The sequence below is a fragment of the Dermacentor silvarum genome, chromosome 1 (genome assembly GCF_013339745.2).
Source record: "Dermacentor silvarum isolate Dsil-2018 chromosome 1, BIME_Dsil_1.4, whole genome shotgun sequence".
Taxonomy (NCBI): Eukaryota; Metazoa; Arthropoda; class Arachnida; order Ixodida; family Ixodidae; genus Dermacentor; species Dermacentor silvarum.
The window spans coordinates 192,572,445-192,587,373 of NC_051154.1; the positions used below are offsets into that span (position 1 = coordinate 192,572,445).

The 14,929-nt window shown below is 41.4% G+C and overlaps 1 protein-coding gene across 2 annotated transcripts in view; it reads right to left on the reverse strand.

Annotated features, from left to right (window-relative positions):
- Positions 1-1,584: 1,584 nt before the first annotated feature.
- The window catches only part of LOC119436573 (nuclear hormone receptor FTZ-F1), a 271,887-nt gene continuing 258,542 nt past the window's right edge, over positions 1,585-14,929 (reverse strand). For both annotated transcript variants that reach the window (XM_049658741.1, XM_037703454.2), the window contains 2 exons: positions 10,368-10,468; positions 1,585-9,104 (listed from right to left, as the gene is read on the reverse strand). In XM_049658741.1, the coding sequence (XP_049514698.1) occupies positions 8,958-9,104; positions 10,368-10,468 (248 nt within the window). In that variant the 3' untranslated portion in view covers positions 1,585-8,957. The remainder of the gene's footprint in view (positions 9,105-10,367; positions 10,469-14,929) is intronic.

Sequence of the window (14,929 nt, forward strand, 5' to 3'; positions counted from 1 at the left end):
GTCTGTAGATTTTAATGTTACATTTCTCTCAAGGCAGTTCTACGAACTCGATGCTCTTACATTAAGCCGCACCTTGAAGTTGGAATTGTGAATTTGACAACACGAGTGATCATATACGACACAAAATAACTTCTATTTAACACATGTCCGTTAGGGCAAGGTGCAGAAAAACAAGTGCCCCATGTACTTGGTGCATCCCAATCATTGTGGGTAGCCGAGGCATAGCCCTTAAAGGGCCCCTCACCAGACCTTGTCGCAAACTTCCGTTATTCACTGGAAGTTGTAAAGCCCCGTCTCGGGGAGTATTAGACGTCGAAATAAATTTTCAAAAGCGGTTTAAGAGGCAACCTACCCTCCTCAATGCAGAGGTTTCTCCCCCATTGCCTCTAACAGCATGTGCCCAAATGACATTTCTCACTTTTATTCTTCTCTTCCTTTCTTGATGCGCGGTGCATTCAGTGGCAATTCTCTGCAATCTGCGTTTCAAGGAAGTTCCCATGTTTCTCGCATTGCTGCTGGCTATTTGTGCACTGCACTGCACTGAATCAGAATCCTGGACCTCACAGGCAGGACCTGCAGTGTGGTTGGCAAGACCAGTGGCATCTGCACTAAGGAGCTGGCTCCTCTGAGAAAAAAGGGCATGTGGGCTTTTGTTTTAATTCCCAGCCACCACTGTGGTGTATATACACACGTTTTGCAGACACGATCATCACCACCACGCTTGTTTGTTTGCAATGCCCAACCTGGTGAGGGGCTCTTAATATTTATGGAGGTCTTTTTGTAAAGGCTCGAAGCATTGCTCGTAAAATGTTTAAATTCACTGTTTGCAATTGTTGCAAAAATGCGCACAGATATTGGGATGCTGCCCTTCAAGAAGCTCGACATGAACAAAATCTAAACTAGTATCTGAAGAATTCTGTCACAGCAATGCTGAATTCTGCTAAATACATAGGCAGCAGCAAATCGTCACTTGCTTTCCTCCAACGGCGCAAAAGCTTCAGAAACAACTTACGATCAGTCATCACCATGGCTCCCTTCAGGCAAAGCAGAGCATACTGCCAAGACGATGCAACGCAAGGCAAAATTTGTGTACACACTGCCTCCCAACCTTGTATTTAAGACTTTGGGAATTCCTAGTTTGGGTGATAAAAAGAACACAGTATAATCCGTCGCTTGACTCCCCAGTAATGCCTCTAGAAGACAAGACAAAGATGTCGCAGAGCGATGGAGACTAATTGAACAACAGTGGGCAAATGAGGGAAGCTGGAGCCACCATTTCGACAAGGGGTTTTCTTTGTCGAAATGTTGTGGGCTTTTAAATGTCTATGCACCCACTGGTGCATTAGCAGTGTCAGAATGCTTATTTAAAGGCACAAATAAACTAAAGCTTGCTGGGCACAAGAATGCCTTGCATACTATTTTTCTATAACAGGAGCTTATGCAATTTGACATCACTAGTGCCACCTGTAAAAGAACATTTTCCTTCCTCTTGTACACACCTGATATAGCTTCTGAAGGCTTCAATCAAAAGCTTCACGGGAACCAATCCAAATTCCTAAAAGCAGACTGATAAGATAAACCAGATTCAAATATCAACAATTTATTTACACAGTTCAACAGTGGGTGAAGATTCCTTGTACAAACGTTTTCTTTAGCGAACCAACTTTTCAAATGTTGTCTCATTCATTTTCTTTTTGCTCAAGAAAACAGGAATAAAACAGAAAAGCAAGAGCATACTAAAAAGCTTAGAATGAAATGTACAAGGTCAATCAAAATTTTCAGTTTCCACTCAAGATGTGGGTTGTAAAATTGAATAGAAAAGGCAGTGTCAAAATGCAAGTTCCAACAATGTGTTTTTCTTTTTCCCTTCAATTCTCATCCTATCATACACGGTAAATGTAGTATGCAATAACAAAAGAAGAATGTGTTTCCTCAATGCTTTCTTTTTTTTTTTAACAAAAAACAGCAGTGCAATTTGCAAGCGATTCATGGCTCAGTGTACAACAAAAGATGCAAAAGAAAGTGGGGGCAGGGACACAAATATGCATCAAAGGGAAAAGAAATGGATGAGATTACACACACAACAAGACGGTTATTCATTTCTTCTGAGATCGGCATGTACATTCAGAATATGGTTATGGAATATGCATGTACACGGATACTTTCACAAGGGTAGAGTAACAACACAGTACAGGAGTAAAACTGCAACTTTCTTTCCAGTATGGATGTCTGTCACCAAGGGCATTCAAAGACCCTGCCTTCAGCTTGCATCACAAAGAATACCCACTTCCTGAAGGCTGGCGGCTGCTCACAACGTGTGCATGCACACAATCTGTGCATTCATCTACGCTATCATGAAACAAGGAAACTTATCCCAAGGCAGGGCCCTTGGCCGCATGATGTAACAGCCACTCTTGCAAAGCACAAATGTGGGGGGATCCAATCACTTCAGAAACGACAACAACATGGAACAGATAATGGAGGATAACTCTTCTATCAATTCGCTGATTGCTGACTAGTGGCGATGCGTAGCAGCGGCGTACAGGGCTGTCTGGGAAACGCCTCTTCACAAAATAAAAATGGACAGGGGGGAAGGCATGGAGGAAGGAAAAAACTGAGGATAGGGCTCAACAGTCTCAGATGCATTGCAAAAAATGTGGCGGACATCATGTATCATCTTAGGCTTCGTTGTCCTTGTTCATGGGGCAACGGTTGCTAAAGAAGCTGGCTGCTCTCTCTGACATGACCTCGGTCAACGCGGCACAAAGCGCGGAGGAGGCACGCTTGGCTCCGAGATGAGGAAGTGCATGTCAAAAGGAAGATTTGCCCCGTAAGCTAGAGGTGCCTGCCAGGAGAGGCTTTGCAGAGAGCGACATCAGGGCCCCTCGAAGTTTTTTCCTTCCACCATGGGGGAGGGGATGTTTAAGTGGTATGCCTCGTATCTTCAAGGTGGTGCAACTATCAGGCTTGAATTCCTTGAAAAGTCGCACACACATTATTTTACTTTTCTCACTTAGGTTATTCTGGTATATATAAGGCACATCTTGATAACTATTCATCATGCTCCAAATGTCTCACCACATCGCTTTATTTTTTAAATCTAGGCACAAAAATAAAGAAGACAAAAGGAATATACAACACGTTTGCAGAAGTGCCTGCAGTTATATTCTCCTAAGGGCCATACTCTGAGAACATCGTTTTCTCAAGTCCAGCAGTCAACAATAACCACTGCTCTCAAACTGCATATCATCATACTTAATCTTACTACACCATATTCTTACTTTTCTTTGCGGATAGGCGCCCCTTGAGCCTTGTGCGAGCAAGAGCAAGCTAAGAGGACCAGGTCCACAATGTGGACCATCCTTGTGCGCTTCTAACTAATGCAACTATAACCACAAACCATGTGCAAAAATAAAAAACAAAATAGATCAGTTTGCTCGAAAAACAATGTTGTTCCACCAAACAGCACTAACAAAATGGTTTGTGCCATAAATTGTAGTCTGTGTTCTTGCAACATGGGTGTAGCTGAACTGGAAATGATATCGCATTATCCATACCTGACAAGGTTTGCATGATAGCAGGATAGTAGTGGTGTAGTACAACTTTTGCTGTAAGCACCATTAATAATACCCAACCATATCTTTTGTTTGCATTCTCCCCTGTACAATTCAGAATTCCCCCCAAAAGAAAAATTTGGAGGACGCTTAAGCTTCGCCTTTAAGAGTGAAACACGATAGCATTCAAAGATCCCCGACTGCTTCTTGCGCTTCCCGGCAACCCGCAGCTTTTTTTTTTTTTTTCTCCAGCTTTGCCTCCGCACGCCGTGGCTGCACGGAGGCAAGTCATACTTTACGAATTTTCTGATGCATTTTACTTTCAGAAATTGAATTAGTACAGTAACGCCTCTGTGCCATGCGGAGGGCCTGTGTGGTCGGGGATGCGTGGTTTGGGATGATTTTCTTGGCCGCGGATGCCGGCGCGGACGCTGACACCAACACCAATGCCAGATTTTTAGCCACACGGGGCCTTTAATGCTATCACGTTAAAAGGTAATTACAAGTACATACAGGTTTGGCTTGTCGAAACATTCTGCCATCAAATAACATACTGAATGAAAATTCTGTGCGGTGTCTGAATTGAGAGTTAAGCAAAAGTAAACAGTCCTCACTGCAGCACCTTCAGTTCAATTTGTTCAAACGCTACTAATATGTTCTTTTACTTCGAACAAGAGTAAACAAAGCAATATGACGAATGTATACCATGTTTTAGCAAGATTTAAACAACCGAGTTTTGCTCGTAAACTGTGTCCATTAAACCTCCAAGCTATACAACACCTTGGGAGTGGCACATTCAGAGCAGAATCTGTTCGAAGGTTGCTTAGTGCAATAAGCACCCACCACCTTTTACTATGCTCCCATGAACATGGGGCAATGTGAAAACGACACCATGGTTTACTAAAAGAGACTAAAAAAATAATTGTGAATATCAAACAAGTTGAATGCAGCTTGGCAAATTATAAAATTAAGGAAAAAGCCCTCCCTGGTTTTAGATTCAACAGGACAAGTCACTTAGCATCTCCACACTTAAATGAAGTGAAAATGACACCCAAGAGTTAAAATTTAATTCTGGGGTTTTACGTGCTAGATCCAAAATATGATTATGAGGCATGCCATAGTGGGGGGACTCAGTTTAATTTTGACCACCTGGGGTTCTTTAAAGTGCATCTAGGTCTAAGTCCACAAATGTTTTTTGCATTTCACCCCCATTGAAATGCGGCCGCTGCAGCCGGGGAACGAACGAGCGACTTTGTGCAGCACAACAGCAAAACTGCTAAACCACCACAGTGGGTGACACCCGAAAGTGTCTTATTTTGTTCACTCAAGTAACTGAAATAATGGCTGCTTTTCAGAAGCTGGTTTTGAACTTCCTGCAATCTCTTCTGAAAAACATATCTAGGTGTTTGTAATACGCTTGAATAATGCAGAAACACTGCTTAAACCTCGCTACACCATTTAGTTTAGCATCATGGCAAACAGTTCAAATTGCCACACAGCCAATTCCACTACACCCATGTTGCAGAAGCCTGCCACATGTCAATGAAAATGCAAAGTATGCATTCATTCATGCACTACAATGGCGTCTGCCTATACACAAGCATTCAACTAAAGCATTAAGCATCCATCCCTTTAAAAATACTGCAAGCAGGAAAGGGATGTCAACAAGACAGCTGAAACTTGCTGCTGCAAATACTAGAAGCAAGCAAAGCGCGTGATGAAACCTTTTGCACAATATGGGTCACATGACAGCATGGCAGCAACAGCAAGCACAGTGATGCAAATGTTCCTTTTTCTCCCCAGTCACGCAGCAGTAATGCACTCCTCATGGTGTGTAGGTTGGCAGTGGAGTTCAATGGGAGCCACTCAGACCATCATTAACATTGTAACAAAAGCACTAGTTCAAATGAAGAAAAAAATGTGCGGGCGCAGACGGTGTGTTACAACTTCCGATTCATTCTCTTAATACTTGCAACCATGATGACAAGAGACTGGAATCTAATGATCTGTACACATGTTTTCATTTGTTTTCCCTTCAGACATGGGAAAAATGGTGGGCAATTGTTATTACATTAGTGATCATAATTCAATGGAGGCTGCATTTCATACAAACCGGCGGTGCTGCAACAAACAAGCTCTCACGGCCTATTCTCCATCTTTGTTTAGTTAGAACTTCACAATAGTTCAAAGCTGCCAAAGCAAACCTCCAGTTGTGAAGTACACTACATAACACGGAAGCGCTTGATGAAAGTCAATTAAATACAATGATCTGAACCAACATGAACTTTGTGCTTGCTTCTGGCTATGGAACGCTAATATCACGAGCAAATGTGCACTGCGTGCAGAAAAACACAAAAAAGCATGATGTCAACTGAAAACACAGCTTCTCTACGAAGTCTACATCTGTCATCCAAATTCAATTAAGTTGATAATGCTGCCACACGAGCGGCTTCCAATGCCAAGCCTTCACATAATCAGTTTTAAGGTTTATGAAAAATTAAAAAAAAAAAAGTATTGCACAGGAATTACACTAAATAATTCCTCATACATCAATTGGTAAAAAAAAAATGTTGTGATCATTTTATATGCTCGCAAATCAGGGCATCAATATTCAAGCACACATATTCGTTGACAAAAACAACATCAAAGAAAAAAAAACATACACTGAAGGAACTCGCGCCATAAAGGAAAAAAAATAAAATGATGTACGCACCTGTACTCTGCTATCAAGATAAAAACATCTGTGATAAAGACAGTGGTCTATGTACACACTGACCACAAGGGTCGTCAACAAAGAACAAGCTAAAAAACAAAACTAAAACACATTGAGCTGCGTTGAACATGCTTTGTTGCTGCACCCAGTCAGTCCTACACGTATTGGCTATGTAAGTATATAGCTTTCACAAACGGCCATGAAAGTGCATTCTAACATGAGGGAGGCAACATGTGCCACAAACAAGCCTAACAGTCCAAACTTGGCAGTCACCTGCACACCAACCATAACTTCAGTCAATGATGCCTCGGCACTGCAATAGAAGATTTTGAGGGAATTGTGGGAAGCTCATTTGCCTCAAGCTGTTTCAGTTAATTCTTAAAAATAATAAAACCAGATGTTCACAAGGTCTAAGTAAACTTGACCATTACTTGATCATTAGAAGAAACACCTTAATGCTGCACTGAACACTTGTATAAAATTAAAATATCTGAAAAAAAAAAGGGGGGGGGGGGAGGTTGGACAAATGTCTCGACAGAGAGTAATTAAGCATATCCTACACAATATCTGCCTCAGCAAAAGCACAAGTGGCATGCATAAGCTTTGCAAGCAATAAAGGACTTTTGCTGTATGCTAACAAGGGAATTGAGTAAGAAAATGCACCATTCTGCCTGCATTAGGCTGACCACAGTCAGCTCTGAAGCCTGAGCTATGCAAAAGCAATATGCAAAAATCCATGACTTGGACCCCACAATTTTTATTCAGAAATAAATTCTCCTTTATCGAATTTATGAACCACGACTTTATCCTAATTTCCAAAAGAAAAATTAAATGAATTGCAAAAATATCTTGCTTTCAATTAACAGAAGCACCTATTCTTTTGTGTAACAGGTGTAACTACAACAATGTAAGAGTGACAAAAGGTAACACTTTAGAAGAGACTTTTTTTATAAAGCATTTCAGGTTGTAATAATGCTCAGCAGAAAAAAAAGGAGTTTTTTCTAGTAAACCTTCTGTCACTGAATATAAAGGATCAAGCAAGCTACTGAAAGATTGAACTTGATACACTTGAAAAATAACTAGATGAGTTCAATTGTTAAGACCAGGCTCACTATGTGCTTCTCATAGTCAGGCATGTAATGAGGACTTGCACATTCCTAATCGAGTCACCACTATGCTTAGTATTATTTCCATTAAAAAAAAAAAAAAAAAGAAACAGTGCCGAGAGCATCAATCTTGCTCCATTAAAAAAACACTGGAGCCTTTCACAACCTTTCCAAGTAGCATTCTGTGCAGCGATCAAACATTAACAATAAAAAACAAAGGATGACACAGATGCACGGCTCTGGTGACGATGGTTGGCATGGCTTAATGCACAAGGACGCGGGCTGGGAAATTCGATTCTTCTGCGAGATGAAAAATGTCCACGAGATGAGGCGATAATAGTAGCAGTAAGAAAAGAAATGACAGTGTGGGGTGCCCAGCACAATGAACTAGACGAAGGGACACTCTGCGGAAAAACATGAAAGTAAGCAATGATGGAAGAAACAGAGTTATAAGAGATACTCTAGACAAATCTGGCATACACCACTGTGAATAACGAGCAAGTTAAAAATGAGGGAAAAGCATGCAACAGTCATCCATGCAAGAAACAAAGAATGTCAGGTGGGGTGGACGTCTCCCTCTTCTTTGTTCTCTCTCACACAAATTTCTTTTCCCTGAGTCTGTCCAGTCTCGTAAGGGGAAAGAGAAAAGTCCTTTCTCACTCACTCGTCTAGCCTGATGCCAATGCAACTTGTGAACTGATGCACTCACACAAAAAACAGCATGCACACCGTCACGTCCAAAAGTAAAGGAAGTTGGAAGCAAAAGCAAAAAGACAGGGACAAGAGAAGAAAAAGACAAAAGACAAAAGAATGGAAAGATGCAAAGAGAAAACCTCTCCTATTAAGGTCTCGCCACCCACACAAGCTCCGTAACATTGTGCAGAGTCCCTGTTGAGTTGTAGAGCTCGCGACACCTCCATGCAGAATTTGTGGCCCACACGACACACCTGGCTAGCCAGCCAAAAGTGTCGGGTGGCACCAAATGTTCTTTGCACACCTCAATGTTGTTCTATTTCTCTTTCGTGTACACTGGTACATAGGTACATATATATGTGTGTGTGTATGTGTGTGGATCTATATATATATATATTTATATATATATATATATATACTATACATCTGCACTCACTCGGCACGCATGCACGGGGATGGCCAGGCATCAACGCCCATATCGATGCACGCACAAGCACACACTATCACATCCACGTGTGTTGTGTACACAAGACGACAAGCTTGTTACTGAACGCTAGAGCTCTCACATGGGGGCTCCCCGCTTACCGCCGGGCCTGCACAGAGATGGCAGACCCCCTTTTCTCGTGCTCACTTTTTTTACTGTTTGTATCCCAAGAGAAAATGTCATCCGCACACTCCACTTGAAGCCGCGGCCGGCCCGGCCACATGGCTCCCTGGGCCGGACGAAGCCCCGGCGGGGTCGTACGAAATGGGCAGAGGACGAGAGGCGGAGGAGGAGGGGGCGCGCGCTGTTTCTCACACGGACGCGGAGCGGGCCAGGTTCCGGTCGGGGTTCTTCCGGTCGAGACGTTTCCGGCGGAGGGGCGTGGGGGCAGGCGGAGGAGCCGGATGCTATTTCTTCTTGGCGTGGAGCATCTCCATAAGGAGCGTCTGTGACGGGGCACTGCCGCTCATGTGCTTGTAGAAGAGGTACTCCTCCCCGCGCGTGCTGATGAGCTTCAGACTCGGAAGCATCTGATAAAGCTGGCCAAACTTGTCCTGCAGAGGAGTAAGCCACACTCAGACATCATGCACGGCAGAAAAGATGAGACATCCATGTAAGCATCACATTTCCACACTTCCCCTGCACTACATAGGTTAAAGCTCTGCGCTGTTGCCACCAACTGAATAAGTACAAGACTTGCTACTGCAGTCAGTGGTAGCACAATAGTAAATGGAGACACAGTGTTGGTATTTCACACACCAATGCTCGGCTCGCAAAAGGAGCAGGCTGCACCTCCATGGGTCTGCCCATTATGACGGTTTGAAATGCCAGCATGGCACCAGCACTACAGCAGAATTGGAACAAGCGAAATAGCTGACAGTTTGAACTGTGACAGTTCAAAAAAGACGGCAGCAAAATCTACATGATCCTTAGGAGGGGAGGGGGAAATGAGAAGAGATAAATCAAATCTTTTTGGGTGAGCGGTCAACTACCATATTTACTCAATACTAATGTGCCCTTGATTGTAATGTGCAGCTGATTTTCATGGCCACAAATGAAAAATGCAATGCCCTCAATCGTAACATGCAACTCAACTTTCATATTTATACAAGTTATAAATGCAAAGCCCTTGTTTGTTCACTCAGGAGTTTTTCATGGTAATAGAGTAATGGTGATTTGTGCTCACTTTGAAAAAAGAAAATTTATTGCATATGAGCTACAGTAGACTGGGAATCACTGATTGTCACTGTCAGAGGTCTTCATATCACTCTCAACAACTCGGAGCATCTGATCATCAGATGTACCTGTGGCATTCGAGATACATTTCTTGAATGTATTGCAGAGTAATGAACTTAGCGGGCACAAAGCTACCACAGTTCCTGTAGCTGCAGCGACGTGTCTATTAAATTACAAAGATTTTTAAATCCCAATGGCAACAGCTTGTCCTTATTGCAGTTGTTTTGTACTTGAACATAATGCACACATCACTTCTGATACATTTTTCCAGGGGAAAAAAAAAATGCGCATTAGAATTGAGTAAATATAGTATATAAGTAGCTGCAATTTACGACATATACCAGCTTACTTGCATGGTTTTCTGCAGAGCTAATTTACACTATCACATATAAACGACCACTGCAAAAATTGAAAACTCTTCACATACTGTGACTGCATTTCACAACTGTTCCATAAGGAAAATTGCAAGGGCACATAACAGCACCTCAATTGTTTTCAGTCTCTTTCCTTCAGAGCAGCAATTTCCTGAAATGGGTGTGACAAGAAAGTGGCACCATATGAAACTTTAAGAATGTACGTACGGTGATCTGAGGGTAGTTGCTGAGACAGTACTCAAGGTGGACCTGCTTGGTCTGTTCCTGGGCTTCATGCACCAGTCGCACGTTGCTCAAAGTCCGCACGTCTGCTCCCGCCACACCAGCACACACAATGAGGAAGACAGCAGTGGGTCCCACCAGGAAAGGAAATGCAGTGCCACACCTTTAGAACTCTTGAACAGATACCAACATATATGGGTCTTGAGAGATTGCAAAGGGCTGGTCCCATTAGCAAATAAATTCCTTATGCTAGAAGGTTCAGCAAAAGCCACAAACGTGCAGCAGTGCAGCAATGTTCCTTGCAGGGGATCTACAGTCAAAACTTAAGCCAAAAGGTAATCTATAATAAATTTTTTGTGGTATACATAAGCACATACAGCTGCCAGACGAACTACTATATTGATGTCATAGTCTGACAACATGTAACTGAGATAGATAATATGCACTGCAGCTGCAGGCTGCTCTACTAGCAAATTATGACACAAGCCTATTCGTGTTGCCAAAACGTTTTTGATGATGGTCGTGCATGCACACAGCAATAGTTCTTTACTTATGCCTCGCTAACCATTCAATTATTCATGCCAAATGCCTTGCTTAACAATGCAATGTTAGGCATTAAGATGTAAGTAGTACTAATGCATATGCGAACTATCTTGGGGTGCTAGGAGTTCCCGTATGCAGATAGATGCACAGGGTGTGAGCCACAAAAGCACAGACCAGTGCAAAATAATGGACAAAATAACTCGGCTGCAAAAATATCAAAACTAAGTGAACACTTTTTTAGCCATCTGCATGGAAAACATTATCAAAGTTGGGAACATTCATGTTTAAGAAAGGCAATAGCTTGGCATAGTGTGAAACATCACTGCGCAGTACTGACAGTAATACCAAATTTATCCGAAGTAAAGGGTTTTGTAAAAAAAAAAAACATTGTGTACTGCTTTAAACTGAAAATTAGGTCAACACAAAGATATGGCATAAAAAGCAGGTGGTTGTGAAATTCTTTTAAAGAAAGCCTGAGAGTTGTACTATGTTTCTCGCTCTTTCTCCAAGTGAAATAGAACGCTATGTAGGGCACTGACAGAGAATGGCACCAGCCTCATGCGTTTTCCTCAATGACCCATTTTCTATGCATACTAAAATTCAAAAAAAAAAAAAAAGATTCCAACATAACGAAGTGTTTTTTTTTTTTTAAAGCTTTCTGTTAAAGTGCCGAGTCGTGTGCCACATAAGCAAGTATGCTGAACACTGTCTATAAAAGGCATGCACAAACCAACAACTAAAGTCAATCACATGAGTGTATTAATGGTACAAAACTACACACTTCTTGTTAATGAATTTCTATTTTGGCTCTTCGTCATCAGTAACATTAAGTGTTAATTTTTAACAGATTTTCCTCCAATCAATGTTTCACACTACTGTTAAATAATACAGTTGTACAAGCACTGTTTAAATAGCTATCTTCTCAATAACTAAATCTAAACAAAATCGGGCAAGCCTCAAGCTAGTCACCTTCAGGGAATGAGTCAAGATATAATACACAACTCTAACTTCACACAGGCAACATAACTAAGCAAAGCCTGCTTTTATATGCATTCCATCTATGCGAGTCTCACACTTAACATTGCCTTGAAGCTTCCTGAACTCATCTACAAGGGCATAAATTTTGCAAAAGGTTTCCTGGGGCTCCTTTAAGGCCAGTGACCCGTCTCCACAAGGTTCATACCTTACATATGGGCTTCTAGAATCAAGATTGTTTGTAGTTCCACCAAGAGACTGCAACAAGAATGACTCAGCTACAGCAAGCGCCACAAAAATATGTATAATGCAGGCCTAAATTTTATTTGTTTTTGGCGAGTGAGAAGAATAACGGGATCTAAGGGGCTCAATTTTCTTTAGGCAATAATAAAAAGAAAGTTCCGGTTAAAAAGTGGATAAAGTATTGCATAAGGAAGCTCCCTTTTCCCTGGGTTTCTATACATGGAACTTTGTCTACAAGCCCAGACACTGCGGCAATGGCTCCTGCTAGTCACTATAACACTTATAATGCTACCATGATGCTGACATAGGCTGGATGCTAAAAAAGCTTCAGTATAGATTTTTAGATAAAGTAACATCTTCCTGCACTAAGGCAGAAAATGCCGAGTGCTCAGTTGCTGGATGAAAGATCGACCACCAAGCAACACCTTTGGCCACCAAGTCGACAAAACTACCTTTCCAATGGCTCACCTCCAAGCACACATTCAGCAACTTGAGGTTGACACACTGCGTGGCAAAAATCCATGAGTGTTTGCCAATAAAAAGCATCACTGGATACTAGTGTTTCTAGTTCACACAATTGTTAGATGGATGGATGAATGCATGTCAGAGTGGATGAATGCAAGCAACAGCAATACCACAGAGAAACTATGCTCATGGATAGTGTCTAACATGCATTAATTTTTTTTTTTGGATTGCCAAGATTAAGCCTGACCCACTTGTTTTGCTCCCAAAGCCGTCAAGTAGATTAACTCATACGACTAAACCTGAATATTAAAGATATGCAGTATGACAGTAGTGAAAATGACAACTCACTGATTAATGTTAAGCGAGTCAAAACAGTCGACATCACTACTCGTACTTCAACATGTTCTTTGCTTAGCAAACAAATAAAACATTTGCTGCACTGGCCTTATGCCACAAAATCTGCTACGAAAGCCCTTCGAGATGTACTTGAACAAAAACGTGAGATGCACAGTCATGGATGCTGAGCTAAATATGAATGAATGAATGAAAACCAAGTCTAGGCACGGTACTCGAGAAACTATATATTGATTAAAAAGGAATGGCTGCCTGTTTGTACCTTTGGTCAGCTGGCTTCGTCATCTAGCAAGAGAGATGTAAGAAAGGGCCTTGGAGACTTAGGAGCCCCAGTTGCAAGCAAAATTCAGGAGCTGCAAAGTCTTGCAACAACCATATACAGAAACCATGCCCTAAAGTTATTAAGTATTGCAGCAGCAAGGCAAGCAAGAGGGGACGAAAAATTTTAACAAAAAAAAAAAATGCAAAAGAGATAACTACTTATTGCTCATACTCGGTTACTGCCTAAATGCTACTAGGATAAAATACACATACCTCATCTTGAGTAGTTAAACGAAAGCTCTCCAATTATAATTGCTTTCACTTAAAAAAATCAAAAGGCCTAAACTACAGTTCCAGGTCTGCACAAATGCAGCAGTAGTAAATGTTAACATTAATACAGTGCGTATTACTAAAAGATAGCCGGAACAGTTTTTAATCCCATTTTGGTAAGATCTTGGGATAATGCACTGACATTGCAAAATTAATCTACAATTAATAAAGAAAGAAAATTGTATCACTTCAGAAATTATTTTTTTTTTAAGTAGGGGATACAGCAGACAGAAGTCATACATTGCTGTCAGCTAACATGCAGCAGCAGCCATCTGAAGAGAATGGGCACTTGTCCAAGTGAGTAAAAGCATGTGACATGTGTCAATATTCTGTGAAGGAATGTGCACTTCCTGTGGAGGCACATGAGATTAGAGATTCTGGAGGATTTCTGCTTAAGGATGTGAGACGCAACAGCCAATGTGAGATTTCGGCAGTGTCTTCTGCAGTTCGGGAAGCCACATTTAGAATAAATTCAATATCTGACCTTGTTTTAAAGTGACTATGCTTTTTCAGATAACTAAATTCACCTTTTGGAAAGAAGCTACATTTCTAATGCACTTTTTGGCTATACCGCATACACTGAAAGACATGCTGGGATTTACAACAGTTCTAAATGTCCCAGTGTCAACAGCAGAATTAACTGTAACACATGACAGTGGCGAGAAATCATGACATTCACAGACAAATGATGACTTCATATTTCCAGATGGCTGCTCTGTGATCATGTCTCACAATACAGAGAGAAATTTGAGCTGCATTTTGACAACTGCTAGACTGCCAACTGACAGATCTATGAATCAAAAACAGCAATGCACCACGAGCATACATTTCCAGATTCTTAGTGACGTCTGCTGCCGTTGGTTGGTACATGACTAGAAATGGTTTTAGGCGCAAAAAATTAGACACGACGACAGAATTATTAAACACGGACACGGACAAAAAATTAGACACGGACAACAGTGCTCCAGTCAGTGTCTTTTATTCTGTCGTCCGTGTCTAATTTTGTGCGCCTAAAACCATTTTTATTCCAGGTTTTTATTTAACCTGGTCATGTACAAGGATATTCTATGGCCCCTTCCATAATAAATTCAAATTATTACACTTCATTATGTGTAACAATCTCATTTACAATTGGTCATAAGATGAATATGTTTACCTAACAGTACAAACAAAACAGGCTGAACACAAAGGAAGGAGGTAGGTAGGTACGTGCAATTGCATTGACTTGCCCAAGTTGCTATGGTTCTTCACAAGATGAACAGATACTGCATGATAAATGGAAGATAGCCTGTAACATGGCTGTATGCTTTTAGAAGTGACAGATATGCAAGTAATGCAAAGAGCAGACAAAGTTCTGATTACCAAGAGAACCATTT